General features: G+C 49.8%; 1 protein-coding gene across 1 annotated transcript; it reads right to left on the bottom strand.

The window, feature by feature from the left end:
* Positions 1–15,713: 15,713 nt before the first annotated feature.
* On the bottom strand, positions 15,714–16,538 carry LOC127339296 (cyclin-A3-2-like). Its single transcript, XM_051365165.1, has one exon. It carries the CDS (start codon positions 16,536–16,538, stop codon positions 15,714–15,716), a length of 825 nt encoding a protein of 274 aa, XP_051221125.1.
* Between the last annotated feature and the right edge of the window lie 1,728 nt (positions 16,539–18,266).

Here is an 18,266-nt window from a genome sequence, read left to right on the forward strand (position 1 = left end):
CTGACGTCCTCCGGCTTCTTTCAGTGTCACCTCTCTCTTTGGCGCCAGGGCTCTGATTAAAGCCTCTTTGCTTAGCTCATCCTTGTCTTCTAGCTCTGAAGAGAATCTTTGACCAGTCCTGCCGACAGGCCCTTCTTTCCGGTATCTTCTTTATATGGTTCCGGTATACCCCTATTGGGGATACCGGCTTAGCTTCACTTAACCAAACTCTTATCTTTGTGCTCCGGTAAGAATATTAAACCGGTATCTTGATGGCTCAAACCATCCGGTTTGGCATGCCTTTGGCATACCGGGGGTCATCCCCCCAACATTAGTCCCCGAAGCTGGTATAGTCTGTCGGATTCTATCCTACAGACCATGCCAGGTTCTCATGTTTTTAGGATACCGGTTTAATTTCTCCGGCGTTGAGTTTGGATCTGGCATCATTGCCCGAACTTTTCTTTTCTCCCTTTGCAAGGTATCCTCCGGCATCTTTGCACGGACTTTTCTTTTCTCTCTTTGCAAGGTGTCCTCCGGCATCTTTGCACGGACTTTTCTTTTCTCTCTTTACAAGGCATCCTCCGGCATCTTTGCACGGACTTTTCTTGTCTCTCTTTACAAGATGCCTTCCGGCATCTTTTTTCTTCGGTATCTTCCGCATTTACTCTTTCCTCGGCGAAGTCGAGAATATCTCGGGCCCCGCGCCTGTTAGTGACATGCGCACTGTTAACTGGCGTGCCACTGTCAGATGTCACTTCGCTTCGACTCCCGCGCGTGCATTAAATGCACCTCTGCGGATCCCACTAGCCACTTCGGATCTGTGTGTGCCTCCGTGTGTTTTCTTATTTTCTCGCGTGTACCTTCTCGCCACGTGGCGGCCCGTGGTGCGAACCGTCGCGGCCCGCGGAGCGAACCGCCGCGGCCCGGCGGTTTTCGGCCCACCTTCTCCCTTCTATTTAAGTTGGAACCGTCGCCTCTTCTTCCTCTTCTCGCATTCCCCATTCTTCGCGCACAGTGCTCCTCGCTCTCTGCGCCTCCGCCGTTCTTCGTTCGCCGTCGTCCGCGCGAGCTTTGCCGTCCGGCGAACTCACGTCGCGTCTCCGCCGGACCTCGCCGTGCGGAAATCTTTCGCAGCGCCTCCGTTGCGACCGCAACATTCTCGCTTCTTCGCGCCCTTCACCGCTTCGCCGTCGACGGTGCTCGCCGGCGACCGCAGGCCCGTTGCTTCGCCGCTGAACCTCTTCCCCAGCAACCGCTCCGCCTCAGGTTAGTTCCAATCTCACTTTGCTTGCCCTTAGCTTGTTTTCTAGATCTTGGGTCGACAGTGTTTTTATTTCCTCTTTTTCTTTGATTTTCTTCTTACTCGTAGATCTTCGCGCGGGGTTCAACTGTGGGATTTCTGTTTTTTCGCCTCCAAACCAATGTCTAGCGAGGAATCTTCCTCTACTTCTTCTTCTGCTTCCTCCTCCGGTAGCCGGCGTAGACAATCTTCCGGTAGATCTACGGCTTCAGATCCGATGGATACCGATTCCGGTAGCCAGCAAGAATCCGGTAGCCTCCAAGAATCCGGTAGCCACCAAGAATCCGGTAGCTCTAGCCAAGCTTCCGGCGTAGAGCCTTCCCCTATCACTCGTGGAGCCTGGATGGGCTCCAATGTTACCAAATACGAGATCGATTGGCTATACCGGTCCCGCAGGATTCCGGAAGGAGTAACCTGCCGGCTTCCCGGTGACGAGATCGAACCGGTGCTCCAGCCCAGTGAACACGTTGTTTTCCTCGCTCACTTTGAGCGTGGCTTCGGCCTTCCTGCATCGCCTTTTTTCCGGGAGTTCCTAGATTTCTATGAACTTCAACCTCACCACCTCCCTGGCAACGCCATTTTTTATCTTTCCTGTTTTGCCACCTTCATGGAGGCCTATATTGGCATTCGTCCCACTCGTGAGACGTTTGCCCGCTTCTTTGCTCTGCGGATTAATTCCATTCAGGGCAAGAAAATTCCTAAGCCCAAACCGCCCGTGCAGTGCGGGTCTTGCATCGTCGGCTCCCGCCAAGGGAGCACTTTCTTCAAATTCACCGGCCTCGAGTCCTGCCGCGCTTGGCAAGGGACCTTCTTCTACGTGAAGAACAACGGCCCCGCGAATCTCATTGATCTGCCGCCCTTCAACGCGGCGCCGCCCAGCAGAGCCAATTGGAGCTACAACCCGAAGACGGATCACATCGAAATCAACCGGGTGGTGCGCTTCATGGCAACTTTGAAGAAGGAGACTAACATCTGCTCGGATGATATCATCCGCACTTTTATCTCGCGCCGGGTGCTTCCTCTCAAGCACCGGCAGCATAGGATGAGCGAGATGTATGGTCCTGGCGATCCCACCAAGATCACCGGCCGTCCTCTTAGCAAGAAGGACGTCGTCCGCAAGGCTAGGCAGATCTGCCAAACTGCCATGCCGTTTGACTGGGAATGGGGCCTCCTTCCCCTCAGCACTACTAACCCTCCGACCCAAGAAGTAAGAGATTACGCAATTAGGGTCGGTTTGCCGGTAACTTTTTACTCTTGTTAATCTTCTTTTTCTTGTTTCAGGCCAAGGACCGCTTCCCCACCATTCACGCAGAGCGGCGTGGGATCTGCGTGAAGCGCGCGCTTGATTCCGTCGACCCGGATCCTTACATCCGTTGGAAGGATCTGAAGATGGGCAAGACCCCAGCTTCGCGCCTTGGCAGATCTCCGCCGAAGCCAACCGGGTCTTCCGATGACCTGACCTTGCTGGAGGTACCTTTCTTTTCCGGTTTCTTCTGCTTCTCTCATTATTATTCTTTTGCGGATCTTTTCTTACCTGTCTTGAACTCTTAGATCCACGAGCACGCGCCGCCCCTGCGGGCCGAGGCCGGTCATGAGTTTGTGGACAAGCTCATGGCCCAGGGCCAGAAGAACAAGGCGCCGGCATCTGATGCCGGTTCCAGCCAGGCTCCTCCCTCTAAGCGCTTCCGGACGGAGCCCTTGGGGGAGAAGGAAGTGGGCATGCGGCGCTATGGCCGCAAGCAGATGCCGACCGCCTCCGGGTAAGTTTCTTGTTTTCTTGCTTGCCTCTTTTTGCCAAGTTCTTTTTCCGGTTTCTTTTTCCCAACTGTTTTTCTTTCTTTTTCTTAGCCCTGCGCTCAAGCTTGGCTCAAGGCCAGCGGGCTCTGAAGGTTCCGCAAGGACCTCAACCCCTCCTACTCGCTCAAGCCCGGCACCATCTGGTGCCGGCAACACCTCTGCCTCCCCTCTGGGGGGCACAACAAGTTCGGGGCGTGCGGCCCCTACACCGCCAGAACACCGCATGGAGGAGGATTCTTTCTTCCCTCCAGAGAACCAGGATACCGGCGCCAGCAACATCGGCGCCGAGGAAGAAGCTGCCGGGCGGGCGGAACCTTTGGTTCCTCCCGTCCTTGAAAAGAAGACAACTTCCGCGCCGGAAACTTCCGTGCCGGAAAGTTCCAACTTGGGTGGTGCTCCTAGCGCACCCCCTTCTCCAAGAACCGCTCCAACGCCACCGCAGGATGCGCCTCGCACCAAGCCCGCCGGGGCTGCTCCCACTGCGCCGCCGCCCAAGCTCTCCAAGCTTATCAAGGGGAAGGCGACGGCCTCCAAGGCCCCCTCTGACGGTCAGCAGTCCCTGGTGCTGCACGTCTCCAAGGCTGCTAGCGCTGCCAGCGAGAAGGCCACCGGCTTGCTCGGTCGCATCACTGAGTTCCGGCGCGGGGGCCGGGAGCTGGGGCATCTGCTGCCCTATGCCCAGAAGTGGAACGCCGCGGATGTGACCCCGGTGACCCGCGGCGTGGGCAAGGACAGGCAGCCGGCGCCAGATCCCGCTGGGGACCGATGTTCCGAGGAGCATTTCATGCGGCTCCGCCGAGCCGTGAAGGAGCTTGACAATGCGTGGTTTGACTCCACGAACAATCTGAGGGTAAGTTTCCAGCAACTCTTTTTAACTTTTGCTGGTTTCCTTACTTCCGGATTTTTTCTATCTTTTCTTCAGTTTCATGCCGGTTTCTCTCTTGTCTATCTTCCCAGTCCCCGAGTTTTGTGGTGAGAGCACAGCTCTTAGCACAAAACTTAACTTAAAAAACTTAGCGCGAAACCGGCATTGCCAGTCCCCGAGTTTGGGGTTAAGAACCTTGTTCTTAGCGCAAAACTTAGCTTAAAAACGCGCCAAACTAGCACTGCCAGTCCCCGAGTTTCGGGTTAAGAACCTTGTTCTTAGCGCAAAACTTAGCTTAAAAACACGCGAAACTAGCACTGCCAGTCCCCGAGTTTCGGGTTGAGAACCTTGTTCTTAGCGCTAAAGTTTAACTAACCTCTTTTTCTTGAACAGCTCACGGCTGACGCTCGAAAGGTCCTCTTTGAGGAGCTTCTATGGGAGCACCGGGACCTTGCTGAGGCACATGATAAGTGCCAAGTTCAGTTTTTGTACCATCGGCATCTTTTTACCGGAAACTTTTCCTCCTCCTAACACTTATGATTTTTGTTTAACAGTGATCCCGGAAGCCTCCATCGAAGCCTTGAAGGAGCAGCTCGCCGCCGCCCAACGTATGACTTTCCTGTTTTCCGGTTGGCTTACTTTTCTTTTCATCTTAACAGTACAACTTTGTTAACATCTTCTTTTCTGGGTTTCAGGGGAGAAGGATCAGCTCATCCGGCAGCATCAGGAGGAGCTAAGTGCCCACAAGACCAGCTACCAGGAGCTCAAGTCCCAGTTCATTCAGCTGGGCCTTGACCATGCTAAGGCTCTGAAAGCTGCTGAAGCTGACGCAGCGGCCAAGATGCATGAGGCTCTTGAGGATGCCGGCAACTCCAACATGGTGTTGCAGGCTGAGCTGGAGGAGCTGGCTAAGGTGCGGAAAGCTGCCGAGGAGAAGGCCGCGCGGCTCGAGGCGGAGCAGAAGGAGTACGAACGGCTGGTCGTGCAAACTGATGCACATGCCTACCGTAAGTTTCTTCCTTTTCCCTTTTCCGATTTCTACTTATAAGCTTTTTTCTTCCGATTGCATTTTCTTCTGTTATCTTTCCTTCCGGTTACAGTTTCTTCCGGAAGCCTTTTCTTAGCCTCTTTCTTTCTTTGCGCAGGCCTCTTCCCAGACTCTCAGAGGTTCGCCATCAAGAGGGTTGAGGAGCATCGTGCTGGCCAGGCCCAGGAGAATCTTGGCGTGCCGTGGACCCCCTATGACCATCTGGTTGTGCTGAACGTGCGAGTGTCTCACATGCGCGCCATTGATCGTAACCTCTCTGACATTCCTGATGTAGCTACCCAGCTCTTCAGGACTCTGTGGCCTGGCGAGGTGGTGCCGGATACCTTCTCGCTGATCAGCGACCGCCTCAAGGGTGCCGGCAGGAGGATCCGTGAGTGGCAGTGCTCCGCTGCCCGCGCTGGAGCAGACTCTGCACTCCGCGTCGCCTATTCGTGGTATCCGGAGCTGAACTTGGACGCCCTCACCGGAGTGCGCGAAGGCGCGGAAACCGATTTGGACCCGATCCTCACCGCTAAGCGGCAGGATCGCGTGTACCACATCGCGTAGTACGCCGATATGCGCACCTTCATCCCTCCCCCTCCTGACGTCCAAGACTATCTCGACGAGGAGGAGGATGAAGCCGAGGAGGAGCCTCTGGGTGATGCCGGTGCTGGCGATGCTCCTCCGGAAGCCCCCGCTGCCTGATCTTCTACCGTTCAATGTTTGCCTGTGAAATATCTGGTTGTCCTGTTTGACTTAAAACAATGCCTCGTTAAATTCTACCCCGGTATGCTGGGGTTTATGATGTAAAACTCTAAATTTGCTTTTGGTTGCTGCACAACAGTCTATGCTGGTAAGTTATACCGGTAGTTAATTATCTTAAGTTTGCCTTAGCATATTTGCTCATGGTTTTGATTTTATCCTGCACTGCAAAGATTTCCAAATTGTTTCCGCATCCAATTCGATGCACACTTGGTTCTTTTGCCTTGGCTCTGCCTGCCTTCTCTGGGCGTTCTTTGGCATATGAGCACAAGGTTCTTTCACCAAACAAGCATTTTCTTGAACTTAGAAATAACTTCGAAATTTTGCAAAAAACCGGTTTGACCGGGGTTAGCTAAATTTTCCGGATTGTTTGTTCCCACTCTCTCTTTTCGCAGTTCGCGTGCTTAGTTGCTACCGGTTTATCTTGCTTGCCATGAAGCCGGTTTGCGGACAGCAGCAGAGTCGAAGACTCCGGTAGGTTTAGCACGCTACTAAACCGGAAAGAAAAAATGTTCACCAAGCAACCGGTGAACTGAAAAAATAAACAGGTTGCATGCAACTTAGGTTGGGGTAGTCCCCGAGATTCATTCGAGGTTCCGACATCTTTTTATTCATAGCATATAAGGTACAAAAAGGAACTTCTTACTCCACAACTTCAAGAGTAGAAAGGACGCAACAGAGCTACGTTCCATGGACGCTTGCTCTCCTCTCCGGATTTGTCCGCCTTTCCTTTTTTCCACTCCTGTGCATCGATCAAGTAATAGGAGTCATTGTGAAGAGCTTTGCTCACAATGAAGGGACCTTCCCATGGTGGTGAGAGCTTATGCCGGCCTTCAGTGAGCTGCACTAGGCGTAGCACCAGATCTCCTTCCCGGAAAACTCTCGGGTTAACCTTCCGGCTATGATAGCGTCTGAGGTTTTGCTGGTAAATGGCTGTTCTTGCCAAAGCCAACTCTCTTGCTTCTTCTAGAAAGTCTACATCATTTTCTCTGGCCTCTTTGACCTCTTGCTCAGTATAGAGCTGTACCCTTGGTGAATCATGAATGATGTCGGTTGGTATGACCGCTTCTACTCCGTATACCATGAAGAATGGAGTGTACCCGGTGGACCGGTTTGGAGTTGTTCTTATGCTCCACAACACCGATGGTAGCTCATCAAGCCAACACCCTGGTGACTTTTCTACCGCTTCGATGAGCCTTGGTTTGATACCGGAAAGTACCAAAGCATTCATTCTTTCCACTTGGCCATTGCCCTGCGGGTGTGCCACCGAGCACAAATCCAACCGGATGTTGTTGTCCTCACAAAACCTTTTGAACTCACCTTGAGCAAAGTTGGTTCCATTGTCAGTGATGATGCTATGCGGGTATCCATACCGCAAAATGACATCCTTTAAGAACTTCACAGCTGTGTGCCCGTCACACTTTGCGATGGGTTTCACTTCTAGCCACTTGGTGAATTTATCCACCATAACCAAGATGTGAGTCATGCTACCGCTTGCAGTTTTGAATGGGCCAACCATATCCAAGCACCAAACAGCGAATGGCCATGTTAACGGTATGGTTTTTAAACCGGATGCTGGGGTATGATTTTGCTTGGCGTACCTCTGGCACCCGTTGCATTTTCTTACCAAATCCTCAGCGTTTTCCAAAGCAGTGGGCCAATAGAACCCGTGCCGGAACACTTTTGCTACCAGCGCCCTTGATGAAGCATGATGCCCACATTCTCCTTGGTGAATCTCCTCAAGCATTTCTTTTCCTTCTTCCGGTTCCACACATCTTTGAAGGACACCGGTAACGCTTCTCTTGTACACCTCACCATTGATGAATGTGTATGCCTTGGACCTTCTTTGGATTCTTCTTGATTCATTTTCGTCATCCGGCAAGGTGCCGTTGATCAGGAATTCCTTAATAGGTTTGACCCATGACGGTGTCTCTCGAACCAGGAATACTGGTGCATCTATCTCCATGCTATCCACCAGCATTGTTTCTTCCGGTGCGGCTGCAACAGTCCCCGAGCTTGCCGGAGCAGTCCCCGAGTTTACCGGAGCAGTCCCCGGGTTCCCTTCATCAATGTCCATGGGTACTATGTGTGATTCCGGTACGAAAATTGATTCCGATTCCAGGCTTGGTTTGATTGATGGTACTCTTAAGTGTTCCAAGGCTATTCCGGGAGGAATTTCCTGCCTAGATGAGCCCAGTTTGGACAAAGCATCCGCGGCTTCGTTTTCCGCTCGCGGTACATGGTGAAACTCACAGCCTTCAAAGAAGCCGGCAATCTTTTGCACGTGAAACCGGTACAAAGCCATGTTAGCATCTTTTGCGTCCCAATCTCCGGAACATTGCTGCACCACAAGATCTGAATCTCCATAGCAAATGATCCGGTGCACACCGATTTCTTTTGCTACCTTGAGCCCATGGATCAGAGCCTCATACTCAGCGACATTATTCGATGCCCTGAAATGCACTTGCAGAACATACCGGAGATGATCTCCCTTGGGCGAGGTAAGCACCACACCAGCGCCTAGACCCTCTTTCAATTTGGATCCGTCGAAGTGCATCTTCCAGTATTCTATTCTCTGATCTGGCGGTTTGTATTGCATTTCCGCCCAATCAACGAGGAAATCAGCCAAAGCTTGTGATTTTATGGCATCTCTCCTTTCATACACAGGCACATATGGTGATATTTGGATTGCCCACTTTGCAATCCTACCGCTAGCGTCCTTGTTGCACATGATATCGGAAATGGGTGCCTCGCTCACCACTTTCATGGGGTGTTCTTCAAAATAATGCTTAAGCTTTGTGGCGGCCATGTACACACCATAGGTCATCTTTTGGAAGTGAGGGTAGTTTTGCTTTGAGAGGGAGAGCACTTCGCTCAGGTAGTATACCGGCCTCTGGACGGTTTTTCCTTCCTCTTCTCTTTCAACCAAAACCACTACGCTCACAACCCGGTTTGTTGCCGCTATATACAATAGCATAGGCTCCCTTTCTAGAGGTGAAGCCAGTATAGGCGCTGTGGCCAACATAGTTTTCAGCTCTTTAAACGCTGCGTCCGCTCGAGGGGCATGCATTTAACATGTCAGATTTTTTCATGAGAGCATAGAGCGGCAGAGCTTTTTCTCCCAACCTGCTTATGAACCGGCTTAGCGATGCCAAGCTTCCGGTAAACTTTTGCACGTCTTTTAGATCGCGCGGTATAGTCATTCTTTCAATTGCCCGGATTTTTACCGGATTGACCTCAATGCCTCGGCTTGATACGAGAAAGCCAAGCAACTTGCTTACAGGGGACACCAAAGGTACATTTCGCCGGATTGAGTTTCATCCGGAATCTTCTCAAGTTATCAAATGTTTGCCGGAGGTCATCGATTAAGGTTTCTTTTACCTTAGTTTTCACCACGACATCGTCCACGTAGACTTGCACATTTTTTCCAATTTGATCAAACAAGCATTTTTGCATACAGCGCTGGTACGTTGCACCAGCGTTGCGCAAACCAAAAGGCATAGTGACATAGCAATAAGCCCCGTGCGGGGTAATGAACGCAGTTTTTATTTGATCTTCTTTTTTCAAGGGAATTTGGTGGAAACCGGAATAAGCATCCAAGAAAGACAACAGCTCACACCCTGCAGTGGAATCAATCACTTGATCGATCCTGGGTAAAGGGAAAGGGTCCTTCGGGCAAGCTTTGTTCAAGTTGGTGTAGTCGATGCACATGCGCCACACCTTTGGAGCTTTTGCTTCCATGTTCTCTTCTTTCTTCTTCTCGACCAGCACCGGATTGGCTAGCCACTCAGTGTGCAGTACTTCCACAATGAAACCGGCAACCAGTAATTTTGTCACCTCTTCTCCAATGATCTTTCTCCTGTCCTCAGCAAACCGGCGCAGCGGCTGCCTTACCGGCTTTGCATCTTTCCGGACATTTAATGAGTGCTCAGCCAGCTCCCTCGGAACACCTACCAAGTCATCAGTAGACCAGGCAAAGATATTCCGATTCTCACGGAGGAAGCTGACGAGCGCGCTTTCCTATGCCTCATTCATACCGGCACCGATACGAACGGTGCGCTCAGGGTAAGCCGGATCCAGCACAATGTCCTTTGTTTCTTTTGTCGGCTTAAATGCCGGTGCGCCCAGGTTTGCACTCATTGCCGCTAAACTCAGCTGTGAGGACTGAGCCAGCGCAACCGCAGTTTGCATCCTCCTCTTTTCTTCAGCAATCACCAGTGATTCTGCCAGGTTTGATCCGGCTGAAGCTGTTTCCAGTGAGACCTTGTAGTTTCCCACCACAGTCAAGGGTCCACGAGGTGCCGGCATCTTCATCTTGAGATACGCCGTGTGAGTTGAGGCCATGAAAGCAGCCAACGCTGGTCTCCCGAGCAAAGCATGGTAAGGACTATCTAAGTCCACCACCTCAAACTCAAGGTTTTCAACCCGGCAATTGTCACGTCCTCCAAACGACACATCCACCCGGACTTTTCCAACCGGCGCGCAAGACAGTCCCGGAATGATCCCATGGAACGTTGTGCGCGTTGGCTGAAGCATGTTTTCTGTTATGCCCAGCATGTTCATGGTGTGCCGGCACATGATGTTTATGCTGCTCCCATTGTCTATCAGCACCTTGCTGAATTTGACTCGAGCATTTGGCCCTTGCATGATTGGGTCCAAGACGAGAGCATATCCACCCGGGTTAGGCATGATCTTAGGGTGATCCTTGAACGACCACGAGATCTCTTGATCAGACCACAGCATGTACTTTGGTACTGCCGGCATCACCGCGTTCACTTCCATAGAGCGGCGATATAGGCTCTGTCTGTCGGTTGGCTCAGTTACGAACACAACGTAGCACATATCTGGATCTTTGTAAATGTTCCGGCCCAAAGGTGCCGGTGGAGGTGGTTGGCCATTGCCTTCCATCACCTGGTTAACTTGCTGGTACTGCTGCCGGTTTGGCTGCACCGGTAAGGCGTTTGCCCCGGTAAGCGGCGGTGGTGGCGGTAGCTGTTGTTGACGCGGCATGTCTTGTGGTGGTTGTGCATCTTTTACCGTTCCCTTTTGCATCAGGTACTTCGTCCAGGTACAATCCTTCGTCAGATGGTTTGACGGGTGTGCCGGATTCGGTGTGTGCCACCGGCAAGGTTGGTCCATGGCAGCTTCCATGGTGTACTTTGCGGGCTCTTGCCAGTTCTTTTTCTGAACCCAAGGCTTCTTTTCTACCCACTGTTTTTTAGGACCCGCCCATGGCTGCGATCCGGTTCTCTGCCTCTGACTGCCGCTGGCCTCAGAGTTTTCTTGCACTGCAGCAACTTGCTGCGGATCGTACCTTCGATCCGGAAAATCTTCCCTTCTTTTGTTGTTCCGGTTATCCCGGTGTTTCTCTTGGCGTTGCTGTTCCGGCTCAGGTTGCACTGCCGGCTGCATTGGGTCTCCCAACGCATAGCTATCCGCCACACGTATCATTTCTGCCAACGTTGTCGGCATGTTCCGCTGCAGCTTTTGCCACAACGGTGAACCTCTCCTGCATCCACTGCTAAACCAAGCAATGGCTTGTGCCTCGATTACCCCTTCACAGGAGTTCCTTGTAGTGTTCCACCGGACCAGATAATCTCGGTCTGTTTCGTTCTGGCGCTGTATGCACAGAGCGAGCTGCTGCGGCCTGTTTGGCCTCTGATAGGTGCTGCTGAAATTGCTCACGAAAGCTTCCTCAAAATCCAGCCAGCCATTTATGCTTCCTGCCGGCAAGTTGTTCAGCCAGATTCTTGCCGGTCCAACCAAAAACGATGGTATGATTCTCACGGCCCATCGCCGGTTTCCTCCTCCAGCTACGGTTCCTCCGCCGCCTGCGACGTATACCGCGATTACATAGTCCGCGAGCCAATCTTCCGGCTTCGTGGTGCCATCATATGTTTTTGTGTCACGGGGCAACATAAAGTTGCGAACTGGTGGTTTTTCTTTCATGATCCTTGGGCCAAAGCATTTTGGGCCTGGGGGACCTTCTTCTTCGATCATTTCTGACAAGTACACTCTATCCAGACGGTGCCTCGCATCCCGTTCCGGTAAGTATCTTTCTCCCAAGCGTTCTCCTAATGGGTTCCGGTATGCTACCGGTCTTGCGGAATCAGCCTCATCGTAACATTCCGGTACCGCGGCCCTTGCCTGCCGGTATCTTAGGGGATCTATTTCCTCCTCATCATATGCCGCCCTTGCAGCTCGATAATTTTGCCCGGTTTCTTGTCTACCGGCATGATTGTTTCCGGCATAGCCCTCTTTGGCGTAGCCTCTGTTTGCCCCTTGGCCTTTTCTGCCGGCATCATATTGCCCGGCTTGTTGCTTTCCGGCAAGGACCGGATCATACACAGTCATCTGCTGCGCATTCACTTCTTTTTCTCTTCTTCTGTCCGGATGGGGGGACGAAGCCTGCCCATGGGACTTGCTACCGGCATTCCTTGTCGAACGCGCGGATTTTGAAGCCACAGCCTTGTTTAGCCTATCAAGCTGTTCAGCGTTTTGCTGCTCGATAGTTTCAAGAAGCTCCCGGACACGCTCTTGTTGTTTTGCCAGTGCGTCCCCGGAAAGTGAGTCACATAGCGCTACGGCAGCTTTAGCAGCTTTTATTGTTTTATCCGGGCTACTGTACTTAGGTTTCTCTACAATGCTCACAGATGCAGATGTGCTCTTGCCGGCAGCAATTTCTTTGCGCAGATCCTGATCTAGATTGCGAGCCTTAAGCCGGTTTTCCGGTAGCCTAGCAGCATGAGCGCTAACAGAAGCAAAGCCATGGGCAGCGTTGTACTCACGTAGGGTTAGATTCAGCTCGCGCTGCGCTCTGGCGATGTCCTTGCCGCTCTCGAGCATCTTCTGGCGCTGCGCTTCCAGCTCCACCTGAGCCGCTGCCGGGTCAATGTTCTGCGCGATGGGGGTGGCGAGGACGTTCATCGCCGCTTGGAGCGGTGTTTCCGGTGGCGCGGATGATGCTCCCGCTGCGCCTGCGCCTCGTTCCAGCGTTGGCTTGGCCGCACGGGTCGAAACCGCACGCCCAGCGCCTTCTTCTGCAGCCTCTTTGCCGGCGTCGACCGCGCCTGCCATCATCACCTCCACGCTGCCTGGAGCGCGGCCAGCATGTAGCCACCTTGGCGGATCCAGCGCCACCAGCACCGGCGAGAGGCACTGGCGCACAGGAACGGTGCCGAAGTAGATGCGGTGGCTGCCGAACTCGATGATGCGGCCGTTCTTGGGGAAGATGCCGCCGTTAGCGAAGCAGCCCGCGTTGTCGTTGATGAAGTCCATGGCGTAGATGCGCTGCACCAACGCGGAGACCGTACGCTGGCCGGCGACGTCGAGGATGCCCACCCGAATGTGAACTCCAGCGAGCGCCACTTCATGCCCCACGGTGGGCGCCAACTGTCGTCATGGCGAACGAGCAGATGCCATGGGATGGCTTAAGTTGGGGCCGAATGTGCGCTAGAGGATTCGGGGGAGGGTTTGCGACTAGATGGGATGAACTTCCGGATGCTTTCCTCAAGAACTCAGCCAAAGGCCGGTATGCAAGAGGAGAGACAAGAGGAAGAACTCTTTACTAGATCGCTAGCTTCATTGATCTCAACATGGTTACAGGGTCTTGGATACAAGGTCTATCGTCTAATCTCCTCTGTTAACACGCGCATGTAAGAGGCTGTGCCCCCTCTCCTTATATAGGGGAGAGGGTGGCTTACAGAACAAGAAACCCTAATGGCATCTTTGACTGGACAAACTACTTTACAAAGCTACTTTAATCAGGGATGACGCCGAGGTCTTCTTTAATCAGGGACGCTGACGTCCTCCGGCTTCTTTCAGCGTCACCTCTCTCTTTGGCGCCAGGGCTCTGATTAAAGCCTCTTTGCTTAGCTCATCCTTGTCTTCTAGCTCTGAAGAGAATCTTTGACCAGTCTTGCCGACAGGCCCTTCTTTCCGGTATCTTCTTTATCTGGTTCCGGTATACCCCTCTTGGGGATACCGGCTTAGCTTCACTTAACCAAATTCTTATCTTTGTGCTCCGGTAAGAATATTAAACCGGTATCTTGATGGCTCAAACCATCCGGTTTGGCATGCCTTTGGCATACCGGGGGTCATCCCCCCAACATTACGTGTCCAACTTTTTGGAGAGTCCGTCTTCATCACGTCTTAAAAGTCTTTTTTTTGTTGAGAAAATCAGGTCTTAATAGCTAGATGCATCAAGTAGCATTGTTTATTTTAAGATACAGCTTAAGTTGGGAAAATTCAATATATCTCTAGGCTGCATATGGATATATTGTGTGTAAACTCATTTTAAAATTTCAAAAATATTTGAAATAACTTTTTGTGCATATATCTCGATATTCTATGTTTGTACACAAGTTACAAAAAAATAGTATTTTTAGACTACATAAAATATTCTTTTCCCCCGAAATTTTATGCGCGAACATAGACTGTCCGGATGTAAAAGTGAAAATATTATATCAAATTTTATGATACTTTTTACTAAAATGTTTATGTACTTTTTATAATAGTTTGTATGTACCTATGAGCTAAAGCACCACTTCCCTCAAGTAGTTTCAACAATAAAAGCCTTTGTATGTGTTGGACTAGCGTGTCAAGGTCTTTCCGGTGAAAAGTCTTTGACATATACGGTCGCATGCCAGATGTAGATATGCAAGTCTTCTGCAAATGATCAATAGGCAATGTTTTCTCCTATTCAAACAAAATACTACATAGTGTTGAACATGAACGCTTAGAAAGGAAATACATGGACGTGACATGACAAGTACATGTAGGCTGTAGAATAAAATTGGGATATAGAAAAATATGTAAACATAAATCTCCTACTTCTAAAGTGGAGGACGGAGCGCAAGCGGAGTGCCGGGCCCATGCTTAAGACCTTCAATCATAAGCAGGTTTAGGTCGGGCGACCTTCGCAGGAGCCTTTCGAAGGCGAGCGGAGAGGCGGGCGGCGGAAATGACGGGGGCGGAGAAGATTTGAAAAGGAAGGAAGCGGAGAAGATTTGAATTTTAAATTTGAACTTGTAGGCCAATTTGGTAATATTTTAAATGTATGAGGGGCTTCTATGTAAAAATATGCATCCCAAAGACAGATTATCTCAAACAAGACATGGCACTATATTTTTTTACAAAAAACCATTGTAAACCCAATGAAGATATTCATAAAGTGTTTATTTTATCCATGGAATTTATTAGCATATCATTTACCATGATTATGAAATTTTAGTAATCCATATGTTCACAATTTGTTTATATTCTTGGCTTAGTCAAAGTTAAACTTTGCAAATTTTGACTAAATCTTTAGAGACAATATGAACATTTGAAATCTAAAAGTTATATCGAGCTTAAAAAAACATTATACCAATATAACCGTCATAAGATATATATTTATATATTATGAATTTTCTATTATAGTTGTTAATATTTTCCATATATTTTTGGTCAAACTTGATAAAGTTTGACTTTGCAAAACCCCATATCGCCAGATAAATAAAAGGAGGGATTACTTTAGAACACATTTCAGATCATGTCATGACATTTTCGAGGGCCACCATGCTAGTTATCTCAAAAGAAACTTATATAATATGTTTTCTTTTTGCTGTACTTTTTTCGTTATATATGATTTCCTGGGTGAAAACTGCATTATATTTAATTAAGAACAATATATATGCAACAAAACATTAGAATCGCCTGAAAAGCTTTCATGTTGCCTGAAAGCTTGCATGTTGGATATCACATCATTTGTCTACAACACCTTCCTAGGTACAAAAAAAGATCACTCATGCTCGCACACTACCAAAATATCAATGCAGGTGGCGCTGCAGTGTTAATGCAACCGAACGAATTACTTACAGGAGTGGGCATGCTATTTCTAAAATGATTCTGCAATTTCACACTGAATATTGTTGACTATGACACCACTCTATCTAAAGCTAGTGCAAACACGTTGGAGTCGCACATCATAAATAGCAAGATATCTAAATGTGGCGACAGTGCTTCCGCATTTCACTGTCTGTATTTTTGTGGTCTTTGATGTCTTTGAGGAAGTACTCTGGGATTTCTCGTGGTGAATCCATTGCTGACACACACTCAAGCTCGCTGTGACTATATTTGTCTTTGACGGCTGTTTCTTTCAGGAATGGATACGTTCCGATGGACTGCAAACGGTGTATCTTCAAGATGCAACATCTGAGATCAGAGACCATGTAGCCCACCCTTCTTTGCAGCACCAGGTTCCAAGGACAGCTATTTGGGTTGATTGTGAACCTGGCCACAAAAAGGCAGGCGGCAGCAACAACGGATGGCTTGAACTTTGTGCAGTCATAGTCCAGCAAGCTCAAGTCCGCAAGGTAGCTACACAGGAACTCTATCTTTTTTACATCGCCCCGCGGGCAAATAGTTACGTATCTCCGTAGAAAAGTTCTTGCAGTGGGGCTCCCCATCTCAAACTTGAGCTTATTCAGTATGTCAGCCTCCATCTTCACCACCTGCTCCTCGGTGTATAAGTTGTTACTAATGTAACTGTAATCTTTCGCCTTGTGTGCATATGCATCGGTTTCATATTTCGCAGCAAGAAGTATTGAAGTTGCACCCAGTAGCTGCAGCTCCCTCGTGACAATGGCGCCCACCGAGAGGAAGCGGTCCACATATGAAACCGCAAGGTGAAGCGTGTCGGCCGGAAAATTGAATTCATCGGCCACTTCCACGAGCCAGTCCACTAGGACGGCTCTCCAAGAGGGGTTAACTTCCCCCGTCGTCGGCATATAGTCCGTCGGCCTCCTCAACTTCTCCAGGTACCGCATGTAGCTGCCGATGTCCTCGATGTACGGCGCGAGCTCTGCCCGGGCCGCGGCTGGCGCCGAGTCCGCGTCTAGCAGGCGGGCGCGGTCAGCCACGCGGCCCACGCTCTCCTCCTCGTCGTCGCTGTCCTCCATGCTCTGGTCCTCCTCCTCCTTGCTGTGCTCCATCCTCTCTTCCTCCTCGTCGCTGTCCGCCGTTCTCTTCCGCCACTGCTTGGGTTTGCCCCAGGCCATCACGTAAAATTAGATGAACAAACTCACGCCAGAAACTTTGTCCAAGGGCACTTGTCGCGCGCGCTCTGTTCTTCTCAATATCTCGGTCTTGCATTGATGCACGGCAGCCTGGTGCATCTTATATACGCACATAGCATAGCCAGCTATCCTAACTCGAAGGGGACTCGGACTCAATTTATTATGGCATACAAAGCCGACTGCTACTTGGAAGCGGACTAACTTACCTGGCTAAGCTCACATGCAAATACTTAACTAAAAAAAAAGGATGTTAGAATTAGTCACGGATGTAAACCGATGTGGTACAGGCTTGATGTTTCCTAGTCGGTAGGTTGTGTAGCTAAGTCCCTTCCGTATGGAACTCAATGTCCTGTACCGACTACTAGTATATATGTAACCGATCGTATCGATCGAACCTCCTGATATAAGCAACTCGGCTTTATAAACAACTCAGCATAGGACACGGACATGTGCATGCACAAGTCGGCATGCAAGGCTATGCATTTACCCTTTTTTAGAAGAAACCAGGTTACTTTTATCGTTCTCACTTAACCTGATACTACGTCGATTGATTCATATTCAATACAAGCGGGAGCGGAGTCTATATTGATGGTGCTTTCACTCCTAGACATGGCCATGCAGGGTGGGGTGTCAGTTGTCTGTGATCACTGGGGAGAAGTTGTGGCATCAACTGTAGGCCGAACTGAACATGTTTCGGATGCCTTCCATGTAGAACTATGTGCGGATGTGCAAGCGCTTCGGCTAGTTGAACATATGGGTGCTATTCGCAACATCATGGAGTCATACTTGCAATTGCTTATAAATGCATTTAATAGTCAACAAGCTGGAGTAAATATTGATGAACTAAGGTTCCAAATCAGCACCACATTTGTGTCTTGTAATATTATTTGGTGTAAGCCTGAGTTGAATAAGCCTGCCATTGAACTTGCGAGAATTGGGAGGTCTTGTGATATTAACAGAGCTTTGTTCACGGATTATAAAGTACCAGAAGCTATTGTTGGTATTGTGTTGGGCGAAATGTCCTAATAAAGTTTGAGCTTTCAAAAAAAAAAACAGGAAACCAACCTAGATCCCACAGGCAGCCCAAACTTGCCGCAACTAAGGCCACATAATAAATGCACCAAAACACATCACCACTAGAACAACAACATAAGTGGATGCAATATGCCACACGTGGGAAACCAACAGGAACATGACGATTACCCCCAGAACGGTACAAAGCACCAAACGCTACACATAAAAGAATCAACAAGAACCTAACTGACAAGGGAATACAAGTGTCGCCATGAGGTTCACTCCCTAGGAGGCTTCAAAATTCTCGCAAAAAAAAGAAGACTGCACGCTAAGTATAGTACATATTAGGTACACACAACCCACATGCACTCATTGGATGATTAAAAAATGAATACTTCGCCAACCTACACATGTGTGAGTAATGATTCTTCATCTAGATATATCATCATACATTCGTCTAAGTAT

The sequence above is a fragment of the Lolium perenne genome, chromosome 3 (assembly GCF_019359855.2).
Source record: "Lolium perenne isolate Kyuss_39 chromosome 3, Kyuss_2.0, whole genome shotgun sequence".
Taxonomy (NCBI): Eukaryota; Viridiplantae; Streptophyta; class Magnoliopsida; order Poales; family Poaceae; genus Lolium; species Lolium perenne.